This window comes from Poecilia reticulata, chromosome 7, assembly GCF_904066995.2.
Source record: "Poecilia reticulata chromosome 7, P_reticulata-male-v2, whole genome shotgun sequence".
Classification (NCBI taxonomy): domain Eukaryota; kingdom Metazoa; phylum Chordata; class Actinopteri; order Cyprinodontiformes; family Poeciliidae; genus Poecilia; species Poecilia reticulata.
The window spans coordinates 27147385-27168838 of NC_088836.1; the positions used below are offsets into that span (position 1 = coordinate 27147385).

General features: G+C 36.3%; 1 protein-coding gene across 2 annotated transcripts; it reads right to left on the reverse strand.

The window, feature by feature from the left end:
* Window positions 1-727: 727 nt before the first annotated feature.
* Window positions 728-19463, reverse strand: pan2 (poly(A) specific ribonuclease subunit PAN2). 2 transcript variants are annotated; one of them, XM_081609221.1, is made up of 26 exons: window positions 19323-19463; window positions 18013-18318; window positions 17764-17933; window positions 16053-16173; window positions 15888-15965; window positions 14936-15206; window positions 13575-13920; window positions 11744-11840; window positions 9566-9685; window positions 9376-9495; window positions 9166-9294; window positions 8031-8230; window positions 7799-7947; window positions 6255-6361; window positions 6073-6171; window positions 5893-5981; window positions 4513-4657; window positions 4298-4435; window positions 3742-3801; window positions 3569-3659; window positions 3334-3491; window positions 2765-2908; window positions 2237-2416; window positions 2049-2142; window positions 1043-1234; window positions 728-971 (listed from the first exon to the last, which is right to left on the reverse strand). In XM_081609221.1, exons 2-26 carry the CDS (start codon window positions 18298-18300, stop codon window positions 937-939), a joined length of 3621 nt encoding a protein of 1206 aa, XP_081465347.1. In that variant the 5' UTR covers window positions 18301-18318; window positions 19323-19463; the 3' UTR covers window positions 728-936. The 2 variants fall into 2 exon arrangements, with proteins under 2 accessions (XP_081465347.1, XP_008412664.1); XM_008414442.3 differs by having other exon boundaries at window positions 728-1234.
* Between the last annotated feature and the right edge of the window lie 1991 nt (window positions 19464-21454).

A 21454-nucleotide genomic window follows, 5' to 3' on the forward strand; every position in this document is an offset into this window, starting at 1 on the left:
TCGACTTATTCCCGTACGACTTTATTTTCGTAATATTACAACTCGTTATTTTCATTTTCCGTCGTAAAACTGGGCCATCAGAATATTAAATTAGTTTAATCTTATTTTTTTAAATGTCTACAAAAAATATTAAAATGTTTCCGAAATAAGTTTGTTTGCGCTAAAGTAGAGAAGCTTAAGTTCTGAAAGATGGGCAATACCACATTCAGCCAGCAGATGGCGGTATTGTACAGAACTAGATGTGAAGCTGGAGCAGCAACTTCCTGCATAAGCAGGATTTCCCAACCAAAATGTCAGCCGTCTCCACTGAGTAACTGAAGTTGGTTGGGGGAAAAAAAAATCACTTTTTAATTATAACGCCTGAAATCACCTCTATAGACTTAAACAGATGTTCAGTTTGTTCTGCCTCTTTTTCTTTGACAATTTGGTCTTTAAAGTTGCAGTATATAACTTTGATTTTATATATATATATATATATATATATATTTTTTTTTTTACATATTTGTTAAAGCTGTAAATGTCATGAAAGTATAGTATTAGAAAATTTGAAAAAAGAAAAGCTCATGGGTTAAAAGTTCACCTTGCTATAGGTGAAATATGCTAGTACTTTTGAAAATCTATATTAAGGAATTATTGCCTCAAAACAAGCTCCTATATATATTGCTGAAAGTGTAAGTTTCATCTTATTTGTAGACAAAAAACATGGTAAAAAAAAACCCACTAGGAATTCAATTTATTTAACTTAAAACTTTTATTTTGAAATACAAAACAAAACTGTTTGGTCACTGATTCAATAATGAAGCTTCTCCAGTTGAAATGAACTGTACAAACATTCAATATTGCTCGACATAATGCAAAAAGAAATGAGCAAAAATAAAACGAGTGGATTGGTGACGGACACAAATTAACAGTGTGGCTGTAAGGTCAGAGGTCAGATCACAGCCCAATCACTGAGGGAAACACAGCAGCGCCTGTTGAAGGTAGCAAACACTTCAGAGAATTTTCTCAAACTGCTCCTCTCTCTGGTGCCGTTTTGTCCTACCTTGACCGTCTCCAGTATCTGAATCTGGGACTTTCCAGTCCAGCTGGCGGCCTTTTTCGTAGAGTCCCTTCAGGACCTTCCTTACTTCGTCGCTCCCTCCTCCGCGGCTGAGCTCCAGGTACTTCCTGTAGAGCTGCAGAGCGGTGCGTGCGTCCTCTATGCTGTCGTGGGTTTCCCCCTGGATGTTGAGATCTAGCGGCACAACACAGACAACAATCTGGAATGACCCGTTTTCACAATTCCCACTTCAGCATTCCAGATTTTTCCCAGTATTCATTTCCAGTTTGGATATTCCAGAAATGCAGGAGCGGTAGAGGAGATGGTGGCCGAGATGAAGGAGCAGGTGCAATTCACTGGAAAAAATGAAATCCTACCAAGTGTTTGGTAAATATCTGCAGAAGAGGATTAGAGACACTGAAGAAAATAATTCAGTTTTTCTTCTCAGAATTCTGACTTATCTTGAAATTCTGACTTTCATATCGGAATTTTGACTTTAATTTCATTGTCCTTTTTTCAGATTTTGACTATCTTGGAATTCTGACTTTTTAATCTCAGAATTTTCACTTTAGTCTCAGTTTCCTTTTTTTCATATTCTGACTTTATAATCTCAGATTTTTCACTTTAGTCTCAGAGTTTCATTTTTGGGGGGATTTTGACTTGAATCTAAGAATTTTGAATTAAAGTTCACATTTCTGATTTTAATCTCAGAATTCTGACTTTTTTTTCTCTCCGATTTTGACTTAAAGCTGAATTTTAATTCTGGTCAACCTGTGTAAATCGAAATAAATATCCAAAAATTCAACAATGTTGTTAGTATATTAAAATAATCACAGCATTAAATGTAAAACCATGCAGATCTTTATGTTTTCCTCCAACATGAAACCATTTTCTTCAGGCAGAGTTTTCAACATGGCAGCTGGATAATTTAGTATCAGATTATATATAGATGTTAAAGTTTGTCTGTCACTTCGGCTCTGTGGCATTTATAAACGCTGGATCGTCTCACCTAAATAATACCAAGCGAGGAATCGTAAAGAAATCATTCTCTTCCGGGGCAAATGGAAAAGGTAGACCGTGTCAATGACTTGATCCTTGGGGACCTTAAAGACACCAAATATTCAGAGTTTACATAATAAAAAGTTTTAACATTACATTACTGAATCTGACTGGAAATAACTAAATCCATCAACCTACCAGGAGATTAATGACCCGGAAGTCTTTCTGCAAACCGTGGCCGACGAAGCGAACGCCGGTGTCGATGAGGAAGCGAAGCTTTAGGTATGTGGACTTCAGTGTGGTCAAATGTTTGGAGGAAATTTTAGCATCCAGATCTCCTGGTTTGATGCCGGAGTACTGCGTCAAATAGTCGACCACCTAAAAAACAAACTACACCTTAAAACTAGCTTCTCCGTGTTTTCTGTTCAACGATTGAATGTAATAAGCATAACAAAAAAAAACTAAATGTGCTGCAGGTTCTTTAATGCAGGAAGCAGTTTGGATTCAGCAGTTTGTTGATGCGTTTACAGACCAAATAATATGAGAATTATTTGGTGCTTGTATCTGCACTTGAAAAATATTTCAAGTGCAGATACAAGCATAGAAAAAAATTTTAATATTCACCCCTAAGCCATAAGTTTATATTTTTCATATGAAATATTCAGTTGTCTGCCGCACTAATAGGAAACATATAAAAGCAGATGAAGGACCCAGGGTGTTGTTCACCTGCTCCTGAGTTGAGATGTAGTCGTCGATGAAGGGGACCCCCTCGTTGGGCCCCTGGCCCCTCACACAGGTGATCCTGGCTACGGACATCTGACTGGGTTTGATGGTGGACTTGGTGCCGTCACTCCGCAGCTCCGCCTCTTCCTGCAAAGTCATTCAGTTCATTTTATGATGGAATATTCTAGTATTTTTCTCTAAAGAGGAAAATATGAGAGGATAATGTTTACTGTTATGCCGTAAGGATTAAAAAAAGTTGCTGGGAGAGTCGGACAGAATCAGACACATAACAGACCAGACCCAGGTGTTTGAACAGAAAGCTTCAAGTTTTGTCTTGTTTTTTGAAAATATTTATAAATTCATTGGTCTGTGGCAAATGTTCAGATAAAACGTGAAACTTTAAGGAAAAAGAAATGAAGTCCATCCATTTGTTTATTTAATCATCCATCCATCCATCCATTCATCCCTCTCACCATCCACCTGTCCATTTCTCCATCGTTTGTTTATTTAACCATCCATCTATTCATTTCTCCCTCCCTCCCTCCCTCCCTTCCTCCCTCCCTCCATCCCACCTGGTTCAGCGTAACGAACTCGGCGTCCAGCCCCACCAGGTCGCCCGCCTGCGGCATCTCGCTGACCATGAGGGGGATGAAGGTGGCGTGACTCTTCCTCTGTTTCCGGGCCAGCGACGCCTCCGTCAGCAGAACGCTGGCGTCGATTGGGTTTTTGACTGAAAACCAAACGGTGATCGGATCTGAACTCCTTTAAAGTCAAACGTAAATCCTCCAGATTAGACGGTCGACTCACTGCGGAGGTCGTATCTGGAGTGGTAGTTCCTCTTGGCGTAGTACAGGATGGCTGGAACTTTCCAGCTGACGTCAAACTGAGCAGCTTCAGTCTTCAGTCGACAGCAAAGCAGAACATTTAGTCTGACAGCAAACATGATGCAAAACAAGCTAAACAAGTGGTAAAGATCCTACCTTATCAATGGGTTCGATTAGAAAATCATTGAAGAGGTACCACTGCTGGTGTGTGACTCCCTGAAACACAAACATCATTTAAAACCAGAAAGTTTTCTTTTTTCAACTGTGGAGAAGTTTTGTTTTTCTAATTTTCTTCCTTTTGTTCTTTGGTCTCCATGATTCTGTTCATCTAACATTTTATTTTAGGCAATAATATTTCCAATATTTAAAAAATTAAATTTAAACATCCTTTCAAAGTCGTAAATTCGTGCATCTAAAATGAAGGCATTAAAATGTCTTAAATTCATTAGACAATATGTAAGTTGGTCTTAAAATGTCTTAAATTCTTGATTTAATTGTTTAATTGTAAGCTTTAGTGGTTAAATGAAGAATCAGCAGACTTTGCTACTTTTCTTATTGATTCATTTATTAATTGTCAGAATAACTGATTACTAAACTAGTTATTAGTTATCAGATAACAATCAAATAAACCTCCATATATGTTTTTGGTTATATTCTGTTAAACTATGTGTGTTTACCTTTGTAGCTTTTTCTTCTTGATGTTTTAGCTCACCTCTTTCCTTTGATGGTACGTCTCTCCCACTTTGATGTGTGCGACCAGGTTTCCGCCGGTGCGAGCGTCCTGGATGTGCGGCACGGTGACCACGAGGTCGTACAGGGAAACCCCGTCCGCCTCCTCAGCGGCGCTGATCTGCCCACAGACGTCATAAAGAGTTTGAGCCGCCACAGAAATCTGAACGGCGTGACAGTAATAGTTTCTACCCTCACTTCGTCTCCTTCGGACCAGCTGACGATCTCCAGCCCTTGGCTTTTGCTGATGGACATCTTGAGCGTGGCGGGGATCCAGACGTGCCGCAGATCCTCGGCCCGGGTGTCAAAGGTGAAACCCTCCGTGCTGCAGCTCTCCTCCCCGCTGCGCAAACACAGGAATCCAGTCTGACTTAAATCACACTCACTGATCCAAACAGAGTTGAGTCTGCCGGCCAGCAGCCAGGCAGTAACTATAGTTTATAAATTACATTTATAAATATGTAAAATTCTTCCAATTTCTTCGTCTTTATGATGAAAAATGGCTGAAAATGACCTTTAACCTTTAACAAAAATATGAAATGATCACACTGTGTTCAGTCGGCTGTTTTACTATTTTGCCAAAAATATAAACGGTAATGTTTTAAATAACGACTTTATAACAAACGCTGGTTTCAGGAGCTTTATTTTCATGTAATTAATTAACTTTTTATGACAAATGACAATAAAAATAAAGAGATATTGTTGTAGATCTATTTTTGCTGGCATTACGTTTAGTCTTTTGAACGAGTGAATATACTTTACAACTGCTCTTGTTTTGTTTGCTTTTCTTTTAAATTTATTGTATCTTTGTTTTTTATTACACTATGTTTAATAAAGCCAAACTAACAAAATTTTCATTTTCCATAAATTTCAACATTCCATCTTCTTTTCTGCAAAAGTTTCATGTTTTTCTGTATTTTAAAACCTAAAAATAAAAATAAATTGGGGTTCTGTAAAAATGACAACAAATTTCTTGAAGTAAATATTTATCAAAAATTTCAAGTTGATGTTTTTTGAAGTTAATGTAACATCTGTGGCTCTAAACAATCGTATTTAGCTGGACTAACGGTAAATGTGGCTCTTAAGATTACAAACCTCTGGTTTTGGTGTTAATGTTGGTTCTAGTTCTAGTATTTTTGATCTGAATTGTATTTTTCAGATGATTTCTTGCAGTTTGGCTCAAATATCGACTTCTGTTTCCGTCCATTTATTTTGTTGTGTCTTTCAGGTTTTTAAAACCAAAATGATACGTTGATGTTTTCATTTTAAAACATTTTTGTCAACAAATTCATGTGTCTTTATTATAACTTACATTGTTTCAGCCAACAGCTCTCTTATTGAAATTCAATTCAAATTCAAAAATACTTTATTGATCTCAAAGGGAAATTAAATTAAATTAAATTGGGATCTTGTTTCCTGCTGCAACAGCTCAGGTAAGCTTACAATTAGACTTGCTAATGATTTTATTTATTGTTTTGTTTTTGCTGTTATAAAGTCAAACAGCTGAACATAATCTCCAGTAAATTATTGCATACTTTTGTAAAAGAAAAACATAATGAGGAATCAAAAGTTTCATACTCTAAGCACCACTCTGTAGGCATGGGTGGCGGCTCAGTACGCTTTGCAGGCTTCATGGCCTCTTTCTGCATGGCCTTATTGTAAGCACACTGTAAAGATAAACAAAAAAATCCCCATTATGTAAGTGTAAATAAAACTCCCTGATGAATCACAAAGGAAAACAAACTAAGATTCGTTCACCTCTGCCTGAACTTTCCAGAACTCGGCCTCTTTAGCGCTGTTTACTTCACAGTTTATGACCAGGACATCCGGCAGACACCTTATGTTGCGTGTTTGAACCTGCAATGGAGAACAAAAACATTGTAACGCCACAGCGTCGACCATAGATGCAAGTTCAAATAATGTACTGAGATTTAACTCACTGTAGGCTGGTACTTCTCACAGTTTTCACACCATGCTTGAGTGTTTTGCTCCAAACAGATGCTTCTTTTCAGAATCTCAGCAAAGTCATACTCCTTTACTGTTTTATCTACAAAATCACAATGAAATTAATACTCCTTGCCGCTACATAAGATAAGAATATGACACTAGGGATGCAAAAAAATTATCAACTTAAGTTTAATTGCCGAGTAATAGTTTATTACATTGGAATTAGTTGCAATCTATTCACTAATAACGACCGCTTCTTTAAGTGTTGTAGTTCCGCCGCCATCCAGCAGAGGGCGCCGCTGGTAATTTAAGCGGAGGCAGAAAGATGGCGCTGGCAGCAGGAAAATAAAACCGTATTCATGTCTTTGAATAAAACGGTTCAAACGGAGTTCGATGCGCGAAATTCACTTTATGTTAACCTGCTTTGAAATATAAACACACAAACTCCTTAAATTATCATCTTAACGGCTCTCATTCAGCCGAACTGCATGACGGAGTCGTCTCTAACAAAAATGACTGATATGCTAGTGCTACGAAGGCGAGATAAAAGATAAGCGGATAATGTAACAAAGAAAAATTATAACTGGTTTTATAATTTGCTTATTGCTGATTTCGAGGGCTTCCTTAAGCAGAGGTGGGTAGAGTGGCCAAAAATAGTCAAGAGAGAGTAGCACCATTACTTCAATAAAGTAAAAAGTAGCCGTCCAAGAAATCACTCAAGTAAAAAAGTATTGGGTAAAAAGGCCATTCAAGTACTAAGTGATCAAAACAATCATTTAATAATTAAAAATGACATCATCAGACAGACTAAAATATACATTTGTTTGAGAATTTTGGTATTTTAAAAATCAAGATTAAAATAATTTATACAACAATTGCAAAATAACACAATCAGGTAAAAAATATATATATATATTTCTTTCAATAAAATAAAGCTTCAACAAAAACTGCAGTTGGAACAAAGTAAAGTTACTCAGTGTGTAGAGGATCCAGAAGTTTTACTCAAGTATTAGCGATACTTAATGAAAGTAAAAAGTACAACGTTGTAAAAGTGATCCTAAACATTAATAAATATAACTAGTTACTACCCAACTTTAGTCACGAGTAAATGCGGAGTTAGGGCCACAGACTGTATTTCTTTATGAATATCTCTCTGTTCATGGGGAATTAAGTGTTTCACATATTTTGTTCTTTTCATCTTTTATTTTTCTATCCAGCAACTTAAGAGGTTGCTGTTTTGTTATGTTTTATAAAAATGTCTAAACTTAATAATGTGAGAAAAACAGAATTTTCTGTTTATTCAGCCAGTATTTAATAGAGCTGACACAAAATAATGTTAAAATTTTATTGTATTTTTGTCTAATTCAGTGTAGTAAGAGAAATTTAGCCCTGTAGGTTATGGAAAGACGGTCAGTCCTCTTCATACAAGAGAAAATGGCCGCACATCAAATAATCATTAGATGACCGATAAGGTCAATCAACTCGTTAATCAATAACTTGCATCCCTAGCTGATACTGATGGATGTGGGGAACTCACCCTGGGAGTTCTGCTCTGGGTAATGCATGGTGAAGAGCAAGGTGAGCGAGGATCGCACCGTCTCCTTCCCACAGCGGCACAGGCTGCTGTTCTCCACCTCACAGCCAAACAGCTTCCCGATGGCCGACTCAGCAGAGGAGCCCAGAGAGCTGACACCAGTTCAAAAAAACATTTACTTTTTCCTGTTTGGACCAGAGCAGAACCACCGTTGAGGTAGAAGTTGACCTCTGACCTGCTGCTGGCGCCCCTGTAGGCCTGCGGGCCTTCCTGCTCCTGAGTCTCCTGGTGAAGCTGGGTGAGGATGAAGCGATTCCAGCTCTGGATCAGGCGTCCCAGTTTGGCTTTCCCAGTTTGCTCATCGGAGTCGGCGAGGATGAGACCGAGAGCCGAGGCTTCGGGGATGGTACGAAACGCTCGGAGGAAGTTACTGGCCTAAAAACGACGAGCGGCAGGGTTAGGAAACCTACGGCTGCAGGGTGAGATTATTTTAGTAAATGTCGCTGTTGGAAAGATCGACGAGTTTCAACACATTTTAGAAGTTTTCCAGACTGAAGTGAAACTTTTTAGTCCATTTAATATAAAATAGAACTATGACTTTAGAGCAGATACTCCTACAGTGGTCAGAGATTAAATACTGAACCTTCAGCAAAAACTAGAGGAAAGATTATAAGGAAACAAAAAAGGAAGGGAATGAAGGAAGGATGGATGGAAGGGTAAAGGAAGTGAGGAAGGAAGTATAACAAGAAAACAAAAAAGGGAAAAGGATGAAAAAGAAACAAAGGAAAGATGAATAAATGGACGATAAGGATAAAGAAAAGGCAAGAAGATGAGGAAACAAAAAAGGTATAAAACAAAAAAAGGAAGGAAGGATGGATGGATGGGAGGGGAAAGAAAATTAGGGAGGAAGAATAACAAGGAAACAAAAATAAAAGAAAGGAAGGATGAATCGGTGGATGACAGAAGGAGAAATAACTAAGGAACAAAGGATGATAAGGAAGTAAAAAACGCAAATGAAGGAAGACAAGATGGACGGACTGGCAATAAGGAAATAAAAAAGGAAGGAAGCAAAACAAGGAAGGAAGGGTAAATGGATAGAATGAAAGAAGGATAAGAAGGAAATAAAAAGGAAGGGAAATATGATAAGAGAGGAATGAAGGAAGGTGGGAAACAAAACAAGCTGAGCAGATAAAGAAAATACAAAAGAAAAAAAGGAAGAAAAAGAAAGGAAATATGATGGAAGGAGGAGCAAACAAAAGTTTCTACATTTGGAAACAAAATCGAATTTTCTATTTTCTTACTCATTCAGAACTGTAAATACTTATCCTGCCAGACATTTCCTAAATGTTGCAGAATGAATAAAAACGAACCTGGCACGGATCTCCTCGGGACAAATCCAGCATGTGGAAGAGGAAACCCAGCTCACAAGCCAAACAGAACTCCTTCTGACACAAATGGTTCTGCACCAGACACCTGATCGGCTCCAGGAAGTACAACACCTGAAACACCAAAACAAACAGCAGCAGAGTTAAAAACACGACTCTACACAGAACCTGGACCGGAACGTTGGAGGGTATTACCTGGATCATACAGTTACAGTAGGCGTTGGGGATGTGAGGCTCGAGACCCGCAAACAAAGTTCTGTTGTAATGTTTGAAGTCAAAGTCCTCCAGTCCGAGTTTGGAGTATTTAATGGTGACCTGGAGCAGAACAAAGACGCTTAGAAGAAGTTCTGTCCAAACGAACAGCGCGGCGTCCAGCTCCTCCCACCTTCCTGTACTTCTTGGGCACCATGCAGAGGTGCGGCTCTTCGTCACGTCCGATGGGCGACTCTGGAACCTGGTTGTAGTTGTCGTAATCGAGCTCCACGTCTTTTATCTTATAAGGGACCTGAAATCAACATTTTACAAAACATTTAAACAACAGTCAAATGCGTATGTATCATCTTCAATTATTGAAGTACCATATTTTCCGCACTACAAGGCGCACCTTCAATGAATGGCCTATTTTAAAACTTTTTTCATATATAAGGCGCATAGAATAGACGCTACAGTTTTGGTTGCCAATTTATTCCGTACTCTATTATTACACATCCACATTGTAAAGAAGTGGTCCCCGAGTGCTTTATATAGTAGTCTGCCCCAGTCATTGTTTCACTCACGGTGTTGTGATATGGTGCCCAACTGCTTTCTGGGTAACACAGACCAACTGACACGCTGCCGCCGCAGTCTCTGTCTCTCTTCCCCTGCTCCCCCGCCCCCCCGCCTTTAAATGTATTATCAAACTTTATTAACAAACCAGCGTTCTGACAGCTATCCCAGCATGCACCGCGCACTTCTTCTTCTACAGGGAAAATGAAGTTGGCAGCTGCTTAGTGGAGTTGCTAGACGTGTTGTGGCTCAATATTGGTCCATATATAAGGCGCACCGGATTATAAGGCGCACTGTCGGCTTTTGAGGAAATTGAAGGTTTTTAGGTGCGCCTTATAGTGCGGAAAATACGGTAACTGTCAACTAATTTAGAAATCGATTGTTAACTGGAGCAAATAAACTAAAAAAAAGGCAATTTAATAAAGGAACAACAGTCAGAGTGGTAATTAAATCAAAGCTGTTGCATTTAAGATAAACTTTCTTTGACTCAAAATTCCTCTAGTTGCAGTTTATAAGAAAAATCTCCTTTCAGACCTTTTTGCATCCAATTATTTAATCCAAAAATAATCAACAGATCAAACCTACACTGTATAGATTTCAAGTCAAGCAGGAAGAAATGAGTTCTTCACATGTTGATGTTAAATGTATTTTTTAGCTGCAGATTCATCTTTTGCTACTAATTATCAAGCGTTCATATTTTATTGCATTTTAGGCAATAAAATGTCCTTTAAAAGGAAATTAATTTTGTTCATTTGTATCTTTTAATGTATTTCTAACATGGTACTAAACAGGATTTAAGTGGTTAAATGTAAAATCTGCAAAATGTGCCAATTCTTTGTCTGATTAGTCAAGTCAAAGTTTATTTTTGTACATTTATTTTTAAAAGTGCTATGTAAAAACACCATATAAATATTGATTACTTACATAAATACAGCAACGTCAGCTGACCAAAGTGCTTCACAATAAATGCAACATTATGGATAAACGATAAAATAAATAAAATTATTAAGTTTTATTTTTTTTAAAACAATACGATAATAAAAGTGGCAGTAAAACAACATAAGACTATAAATACAGAAACTAATAATATAAACAAAAACAAAAACATACTTAATTTCAGTTGCAGCAATTTCCCAAAAATTAAAATCTATTAAGTACTATTATTTTTTCCTTTAATTTAAATGGTGGTGAAGACCAGGAAAAATAAATACATTTTCCGTCTGGACTTATCAACTAATTAATTAATGGTAGAATAATTAATTACTAAAATAATTGTTACCTGCAGTCCTAAGTTATTTATTTACACTTGATGGCCTAATAATCTTTAGTCCTGGCAAACAAATAAAAATTCCTTTAAATAAATTACATAGTTTTATGCACTAGCATAGAATCCTTGACAAACACTGATGTGTCTCTTGCTACTTTTATGCTTTGATTTAATCATTATCTTCAGGTAGAAAAGATAAATATAGGTTACAATGCTAAAAAATAGATAGTGCTTTTAAAAAGCCTAAATATTTTCATATTTGTTTTTATACTAAATTTAGGTCGTGGATTACTAATTAGAAGTTTCTAAATGCGCCGATTAATTTTAAAAAGTACAGTATACATTTTATTTATTTATTTTACTTATTTAACAGAGATTTCTTAGAGTTGTTAGTATTTGTGGCACTGCTGATTCCATCACATAAAACCCTAACAAAACAGATTTTATTAGATTTTTATTAATGAAATAAAACCCTAATAAAACGGAGATTATTTTGAACTCAAGAGGAGAATTTAAAGTGTTTTTTCCTGCCTGGTTTCGAGGGCGTGTACGAGGATTTGGTGCATAACCGATGAAACCGACGGTTTTCATGGTGCGCAGGATTTCCGGGTCGACCGGAGGAGCTCGTCTGTGGAGAGAAACATGTTTTCAGATGTTTTATCACGCAACACCATGACTAAAGCCGCCACTCTGACGTCTGCTTTATGCACAACGTTGCTAAATCTCAGCCATTTTTTCCCCAAATCTGTGTTGTTCCTCCTTTTTGTTGAGTATGTAAAATAGACAAACCCGTAAACCATGTCACTTGCAGCATAACAATAAAACTCAACCATCAGTTCCACATTTACGTAATATTGCGAAGCCAGGATCCAGTTTTTGTTTTGGTTCCTTTGTATGATTTCACAAACATGTAAAACTGAGACCGATTACGTTACATTTTCGTCAATATTCAGCTGACCAAAAAAACAATAAAAAAACTACAATCTACTTGTGATTTCAGCTAGTTCTTTCCCACTTCCCTTTGGTTTCTGTGGCACAATGCCCCAGGTTCACTGGTTCCTGTTGCACATCTTGAGAAAGAAGAGGTGAATGTTGAGTTTTATTCTCACCAAAGTCTGAACTCCTTCCTAAAACATGATGGGAAACGTCACATTTTAGTCACACCATATTTATCAGGAAGCATCTTCTCCCTTTGATCAGCATTTTTAACCTTTTAACTGTGTTTTTTCAGGAACCAGGGTCTTTTTTAGGTGCCCTCCTCTATGCCCTTGTTTGCTCAACAAAAGGAATCAGGGACAAAGTTATTTTGACATGAACATCTACCTGAGAAAACATGTTTTGCAAAGAGGAATGGGTAAAAATGTCAGTCTCCAGTTGTAAGAGACGTACTGTAAAAGATCTGCAGCTGAGAAATGACTCAGGAGATTAATACTATGGAGTGATTTTATAATTTGTAAAAAGAAAAAGTTGGAAGCTATGGAGTGATTTTCCACAGTTAGATATTATTCTGTGTTTGTTTATCACATAAAACCCAAAGTACATTGAATTTTGTGGGTGTAATGTAACAAAATATGAAAAAGGTCAAAAGGAGCCAAAACTTTTGCAGTAAATTATAAACAAAATCACTCAGAAATATCTTGTGCTTTGTGATTGTAAGAGATTATTAATATAAATAATAAAAAAATTCACAACTTTAGATTAACAATGGCTCAGAATATTTGCAACACTATTATGATCAACAGCTGAGAAATGATGCCACAAAATTCATTGGACAACTTAAAAAAGCATGTTGCCAGAGCTGCAACAGGCCATGTATGCTGTGCATCTGCAACCATAAATGCTAGTCAATCACAGCAGCAATGCCACCGATGCAACCTTATGCAAACGCTCTGAAGAGCCACTCACATCGGGATGATAAATGCTTGAAACTGAAGCTAAAACTGGACGCTCAAAGTAATTTGGCTACTGCTAATCAGTTTAATATTTCATTCCAGTATGGAGAGTTGAATCTTAAATAAATATGAACGAAATGGTGATATCTCAGTCTGACGCAGCAGAATATCATGATCCCAACACACATGTACTATTCATACTGGTAAAGACAACGTGACACTTTTCCCATCTCACAGGTGAAATAATCTGCCACTGGAATTAGTACTTTTTATCAATATGGCTGAAAAGTTACTTTTAAGTTTTATTTCAAGCGTACTAAGATATTTACACTAGAAACTAGAACAAACATACTTGGTAAGATTTTATATTTTTGCAGTGAGACACATTTCAGTGGATTTCATCTGCAAACCTTAAATCTCAGATCTTAGTGGAAATGCGACAGCAGCTGTTGCCTGTGATCAGATCTCACCTGGGACTTGGTGTAGACAGAGGAGTGGACCAGTCTGACAGCAGCGGTTCGGTGCTGGTTAGCGGCATAGGGATGAGAGAAAGGGGCAGCAGGTCGTGATTCCAGTCCAGCTGAGGCAACGTGTCCACCAGACAGGGCAGAGGAAAGTCTGTTTCCCGGGAGTAGTCATTGAAGGAGACCTCCGGGACGTCAGACCACAGGTGCACACACCCACCCGAGTCCCCAAAGGCCAAGGCTTGTTTGCTCGATGAAACGTCAAAGCTCATGAGCAGCTGACCGACAGTGTTGACGTGGAAAATGTCCGCCACATTGGCAAGACCAGTGGGCTCACAGAACTGGCACTGACCTGGAGAAAGAAACAGGAAGTGGACAGATTGAACACTCAAAAAGATGACTGGATGTTTATAAAGAAACTCGGCATTTGTACACTTCTGCCGCAGTAAAATTCAAGAACTTCTCAAGAATTTTTAAGGTGAGTTTCAAACTTTTCCAGCACCAGACTTTGGAAATTAAAACAATTAAAATGAATTATAAATCACAGTTTAATTCAATATTATGTAACAATTTAATTCTGTTTTGTGGGAGTATTTTCCATTCTACAGGAGGCGCAAGGTAAACAAAAAAAAACTAATAAAATGTTACACCTGACTGGTCCTAGAAAAAATAACAAATTTTACAAAAAATTAAAAAATCAAGCCATTTCAATAACGTATAAAAAAGCCAACCTTTATTTCAATTACACATATCATTAAGTCATTAAGAAATCAGGATTATTGGTTACATTGAAACAATAAAAACAAATTAAATACTTAAACACAATAAAAAAGAAAGTCACAAAAAATTTTCTAAAAAATTTTCTTAATGTGTTTTGAGGCATTTAGCAAGTAATATTTAATTGTTATAATTTCTAAATAAAAAATAAATTCTAAATAATTTCTATTTAATTATTACTACTGCTGCTACTAATCATCATTATCATTACCATAAATTATAATTAATTATTAATAATTATTATGATTCATTATAATTATAATAATAATTACTATTATTTAATAGAAATAATTTTGGTAATTCTTACTGACCTAAAACAAGAAAAATGTAATCTAATTTAAATTCAAATATGAAGATAAAAATGTGTCTTTTTATTCCACGTATGAAAATAAATGTTTTCTAATTTTATTCTTTTAATCAAGCCTAAAATTATAAAATTGTGTAGGACTTTCTGCACAAATCAAGCAAATTCCAAACATTGAAAACACCTAATTGGAATTCAAGCATTTTCAAGGATTTCAAGGACTATTACAAATCCTGGAAAACGGACGGAGGAGTCCAACAGCAGCTTCAGTTTGTGGATGAAGTACCTGTCTGTGAGATGATGACCAGGCGGGACGTGTAGGTGGGGATGAAGCGCAGGAAGAGGGGATCCACGTGGACCTGCAGCGGAGTAACGGCTCGCATCATGCGGAGGTCGAAGACCATCAAGAAACGGTCGCACGCCAACCCGTTCAGGCCTCGGCTGGAGAAACCGCACGCAGCCAGGAGGTTCCCGTGAACGTCGAAGTCCGACAGGCTGCCGGAAAACGCGTCAAACTCATTCTCCGTCTTAAAGGTGCGAAGGTCGCGTAGGGTGACCTGTTGCAAGAGGTTTGCAAATGTGAGAAACAAAACTGGATCAAAGCATCTTTGTTAGGGCTGAAACGATTAATCAATTATTTAAATAACTAATTCAGTAATCAATTAATTGTCATCTGGCATGTACAGAACAACACACTTAGAACAGAAATTAAGCCAAAACTGTAAAAAATATATGTATATACATACATTTTACATTCAAATTAAAAAAATAACCTTTTGTTTGTGAATATTTTTTACCCATAATTCCTTAAGTGGCACCATTTTAGCTTCGCCTGGTTCAAATTCTGCAACAAATTTCCTATTCAGCAACTTTTGATATCAAATTATTTATCAGTTAATCCAAAAAAATAATCAACAGATCAGCCATGCACTGTACTGATGTTAAGTCAAATACGATACTTCCACATGTAGAATATTTTTAGCTTTTTTAGGTTTGATGAGACGACTTTCACTAGAGTAATGCTGTTATTGCATTTAAGGCGATAAAACGTTTATTTTCTTACTCAAAAATGAATTGAATGTTTTGTTTATTTGCATATTTTAAACTATTTTTAATATTGATTAAAAAGGTTTAAATGAACAATGTTGTGAATGTGTCAATTTACTTATCCGATTAATCGTTTAATCATCAGAATAGTCTAATGTTTTTTAAAACAGGCATCCTGAAGGAGTCCTCACCTTGCCAGATGTGTGGCCACAGAAGAAGAAACGACTCGTTTGACGCATTATTGCGACTCCAGGTATCTCAACTGTAAACTAATAAACACACAAACAGTAAAAAGTCAATGAAATTAGTTCAAACTTCTCTCATAGTTAATTATGAGTCCCATAAAATGCTTCAACCTTTTGAGTTTCTTGAACTGTGTTCAGATCAACTTCCACAACGTAGTTCTGTAATCCCCCCATGAGCAGCGTGTTGTTATCCGTCATCAGGAGACTGTGCATATCAGCTCCTTCCTCCATCCTGAAAAACATGTCGGTTCATTTAAAAACTTCACTGCAACATGTTGTGTTGCATCATCTTCAAAAAACTTCAGGAAACATCTGGATAAACGTCAAAAAAACTTCAGGAAACATCTGGATAAACGTCAAAAAAACTTCAGGAAACATCTGGATAAACGGCAAAAAAAACTTCAGGAAAAATCCTGATAAACTGCAAAAAAAATGTCAGGAAACATCTGGATAAACGGCAAAAAAACTTCAGGACACATCTGGATAAACGGCAAAAAAACTTCAGGAAACATCTGGATAAATGGCAAAAATAACTTCAGGAAACATCTGGATAAACGTAAAAAAAAAACTTCAGGAAACATCTGGATAAATGGCAAAAAAAACTTCAGGAAACATCTGGATAAACGTAAAAAAAAAAACTTCAGGAAACATCTGGATAAATGGCAAAAAAACTTCAGGAAACATCTGGATAAACGTAAAAAAAAAAAACTTCAGGAAACATCTGGATAAATGGCAAAAAAAACTTCAGGAAACATCTGGATAAACGTCAAAAAAAAACTTCAGGAAACATCTAGATAAATGGCAAAAAAAACTTCAGGAAACATCTGGATAAACGGCAAAAAAACTTCAGGAAACATCTGGATAAATGGCAAAAAAACTTCAGGAAACATCTGGATAAATGGCAAAAAAACCTTCAGGAAACATCTGGATAAACGTAAAAAAAAACTTCAGGAAACATCTGGATAAACGTAAAAAAAAACTTCATGAAACATCTGGATAAATGGCAAAAAAAACTTCAGCAAACATCTGGATAAACGTCAAAAAAACATCTGGATAAACGGCAAAAAAACTTCAGGAAACATCTGGATAAACGGCAGGTAGTTCAAAATAAAGCTGTAATACTATCACTGGGATGTCATTTTATAATAAATGTCAATTTCATTCATTGATGCCGATCATGGATGAAAGTTTGCGACAGGCTGGCATGAAGCTTTTTTCTTTCTTTGCACAAAATCTGGACTTCACATAAACTGCCTTTAATGTCTCTAATGTTTTGTAACTGTATAGAGCGATTGCTTCCTACAACATGACTACATTAATTGCTAATTATGTACATTTTAAAAAAGAACCTTAAAAAAAATATATGAAACATAATGAAATTATATTGAATTGGTGGAATGGGTGAATATTGTTATTTTTAACTATCTTTGAAATGTGTTTTAATTTTGTTTGTGTGTTTTAAAGTATTTCCAGGTGTCCTTTAGCAATGGTTGTAAAATGTTACTGAGGCAGTTGATTTGAATTTTGTGGTTTGATTTTGTTTGTGTCTTATGGTATTTCTTTTTTGTAATGTTTGTAAAAGTGTGATTTTATTGTAATGTTTGTGGTATGGACAGCAGGAAGAATAGTCTCTACTCTAGTAGAGACTGATGAGGATCCTTAAATAAAGAAATAAACAATCATAATAAACAATCTATCAAATAAAATCCCAATAAAAAGCAGTGAAGTGTGTGGTTGGTGCATGGAAAAAGCAGAAATAGCTCAAGCTGTTTGTAGTAAGCCTATTACTGTCAGTATAATAAACATTTATTGCATCACTTACGGGTAATCGAACATAACAAGGCCTCCTCTAGTGTAGCATTTGAGGTTGTTCTTAGAGAGGAACAACACCCCCGTCTCCAAGCTCTGAATGTGTCGGATGTCATCTGTGGCGTGGACTTGGAAAGAAGAATGGCGGCCCATTGTCGGCCCAAAGTACGACGTAACATGGCCCTATGGAGAGGACATTGGGAAAGACGATTAAACATAATAAAGGTAATAAAATTAAGCAGTAGGTACTTCAGGATCTCACTCTGTGGTTTCCCATCCAGAGCATCTCCTCTTGGAGATCAAAATGGGTTGCGGTGACTGGGATGCCAACTTCTGAGACCACGCTGTGGAGCTCAGAGAACACGCCCTCCATCAGGTGCACCGGCTCGGGGACCGTCACAGCCAGCCCCTCCGGGTCCAGCTCCACGCCCTGCAGCAAGCTCGGGTTGAGGTGCGGGTCCAGGGCGGGCTCCAGCCCTGCCTCCAGAGTCCCATGGAGGCCAGCTGGGTACTCACCCATCCCAGGGTCCAGACCCTCAAAGTTCATCATGGGAGGAGCTACGGCAGCCTGCAAGAAGAATCAAAGCTTGATTTAAACACCTAGCACATTTGTTAACTCACAAGTTAATCAACTAACAATTATTTTAATCTCCGATTAATCAATTAACCGTAAGAATAATCAATTGGCACATTCCGCAGATTTTTTTTCTTCAATATTAAAAATTCTCACTAAAAGATGCGAATAAACAAATTAATCAATCTCTTTTTAAATAATAAACACTTTATTGCCTAAAATGCAATAACATAGCATTCCTGAAGTGAAAAGTTGATTATTTGTAGCAAAAGATGCATCTGCAGCTGAATAACTCTAACATCAACATATGAAAAGTGCAGTCATTTCTGCTCTACTTAACATCATTGCTGATTATTTTTTCTAATTAACCAATTAACAATTGCATAGTAAAAGGTGCTTAATAGGAGGGATTTTTTTTTTTACATAATTTGAACTGGGTGAAGTTAAAACCGCCACTTCAGGAGTTCCGGCAAAACACATTTACAGACAAATGTCTTTTATATATTAAATGCAATATATAAGTTTATTTTTGAAAATGTTTCCTTACTGCTATGAGTATATATTGTTTGACTTTGGCTTTAACCACCTACAGCAAATAGACATTATGTATCAATCTAAGCACAACAGAAAGTAAATGAAAGGACAAAAGGAAAATTATACCGTGTCGTAAAATATAGTTTTTGACAGTAGACATTATGTGATGTGCTTCAAATGTTCTGGAAAACCACTGAAAAAATCTTTTGTATTTATGTTAAAATAATAAAAGTCTCAATAAGCCACAAATGTAGTGTTATCAGTAATAATACGCCTGAGGAAAAGTAGTTTAATTAATAAAATTGCAAAATTAGCGGATGGTTAGCTGGGCTAAAATTAGCATCGGCTTGCACCCAGCTGCACATAGTAAGATTATTTAAACCTAAACAACTTTACTATTAATATGCTTACAAAGAATCTTTAAAATAAAATCCATAAAATGCAAATGTAAAGTCTTTACGAACCTTTTATTGAAACTTTTTGACATGTAGCTGCCCATGCTAACTGCTCACAACAACAACACTAACACGGAAACATTTCCGGAGCAAACCGTGGTGCGTTCAAGAGCAGCAGAACTTCCAGGTGCATCCTGTTCCAGAACGGCAGGGAGATGTTAACGGGATTACCGCCACCTACTGGACTGGAAGGGGAGACGTTAGGGAGGAAAGGAGGAAAGACGACATTACTACCAATAATAATAATAATAATAATAATAATAATAATAATAATAATAATAATAATAATAATAATAATAATAATAATAGAGAGAAAGAAAAAAATTGGAGAGGAAAACGAAAGAAAGAAACAAACACATTTTTAAACTAAATGATTAAATTAATACATTTGTTAATATGAAATGATCAAATAAATACTTATTCCTATTTTATTTCCTTACAACATAATTTTAAAAAGTGTAAAGAAAAATACATCAATCATTAAAATGATGAAAACTAATTCCAGAAAATTGACTGAAAGCTCCCTAAGACAAGTAGAAATTACAATATATATGACTACAAACTCTGATTAACATTGAGTTAATATCTATTGTATAAAAACTCCACTTTTAGTTTGGTTTTAAAATATTTAATAGAGTTTGAAGAGTGGTGACCGATTAATCTCCTTTATACTTTTAACTCTGGATTGATCATCGCAGTGCTCATTAAAAGTTTTTTTTTTTATTATTTAATTCTTTCCCCTTTACAATTTTAGCTCTCAGTAGGCTGTGTGTAAGAACTAAAATTATCACTGCCACAAAAGAAAACACACATCTGTATTTTTTGACGTACACAGGTCATTTCTGAGCAATCATTATGGCTGTATCAGAAGGGTTTGTTTACTCAAAGCGAATAAAAACCCCAGGTGCCAGGCAGGTGTTGGTGACACAGTGACCTTAAAGCATCTTTGTGGAAAAGTAATATGATGAGGAAATTTAATCTTACACAATCGGTGGAGGTTTATGACGTAATTTACGGTTCAATGTCAGGACAGGTGTGGATAATGACGTCACAATGCCAAAAATGTTTGGTCTGGAAGATTCAAACAGCAACTTGTTGGAAATTATGAACTGATGTTATACTAATTTACAGCTATTTATATTTCTCTTCCATGCTCTGGGTTATTAAATTCTGAAATATTAGTCAGATGAATTATGTCAGTTTTTATTATTAGATTTATTTTGATTATTATTAGCCCACACTTCCGTCTCCATGGCCACGCTAAGGTGCAGCGCCTCTACTTTTAACCCTCCCTGGAGGTCAGGACTATTATTAATCAAACAATGCTCCACTGATTGCTACACATGTTATCTATAGCTAAGATTAGACACCTGTTTATTTGCTTATTGGTTTAGTTTTATTACACAAGCAAATAAAAAGAACAAGAGTAAATATTGTGCTAAAAATAATTCAATCTAAAATGAGGCAAATCGGAGTAAAACCTGTGAAGAAAGTAATACATGAAAGCAGTTACTTTTTATCAGTAATATTATATTTGATATGAAAAAAAATCATCAAATAATTTTGATCTAAAAGTATTTTGTTACTGAAAACGTTTTTTGTTGCTTGTGGCTTAAATACAGACTGCAGAGTGAATTAAAGGTCTAGATTTTCGTCCCTTTACAAAATGGACAAGAATTTAAAACCTTTCCCAGGAAAACAGTATATTCCAACTGCTTTTAACTTCATTACATAATTCTTTGGTAATCTGACCTGAAAGAAGTTTGAAACCACTGAAACCTCTTTACCTGTTGCAGGATTTCAAACAAACAAACAGATGACATACGAGGTCTTCCCCCATGCAGAACAACACTTTTAGTCATCGCCAGTTGCTCAACTTGTCCATTTAATTAGTCAGACCACATCATCACCAGTCATTATCATCACACACATGGGAAAAATGAAGGAAGTGTGATGTCTTTTGATTCCTTTCCTCATCATCCACTTTCTCAGCAGAAAGAAAACAACGCTTTTTCTCTGGTAGAGAAGAGGGCAGAGCTGGAAAGTTTGTCTGTGGGATTATGATCCAAAAAGGTAACTAAAGGTTATTCTCACTTCCTCCGTCCTGCACAGGATGAGACAATTACTCTTATTGATGAAGC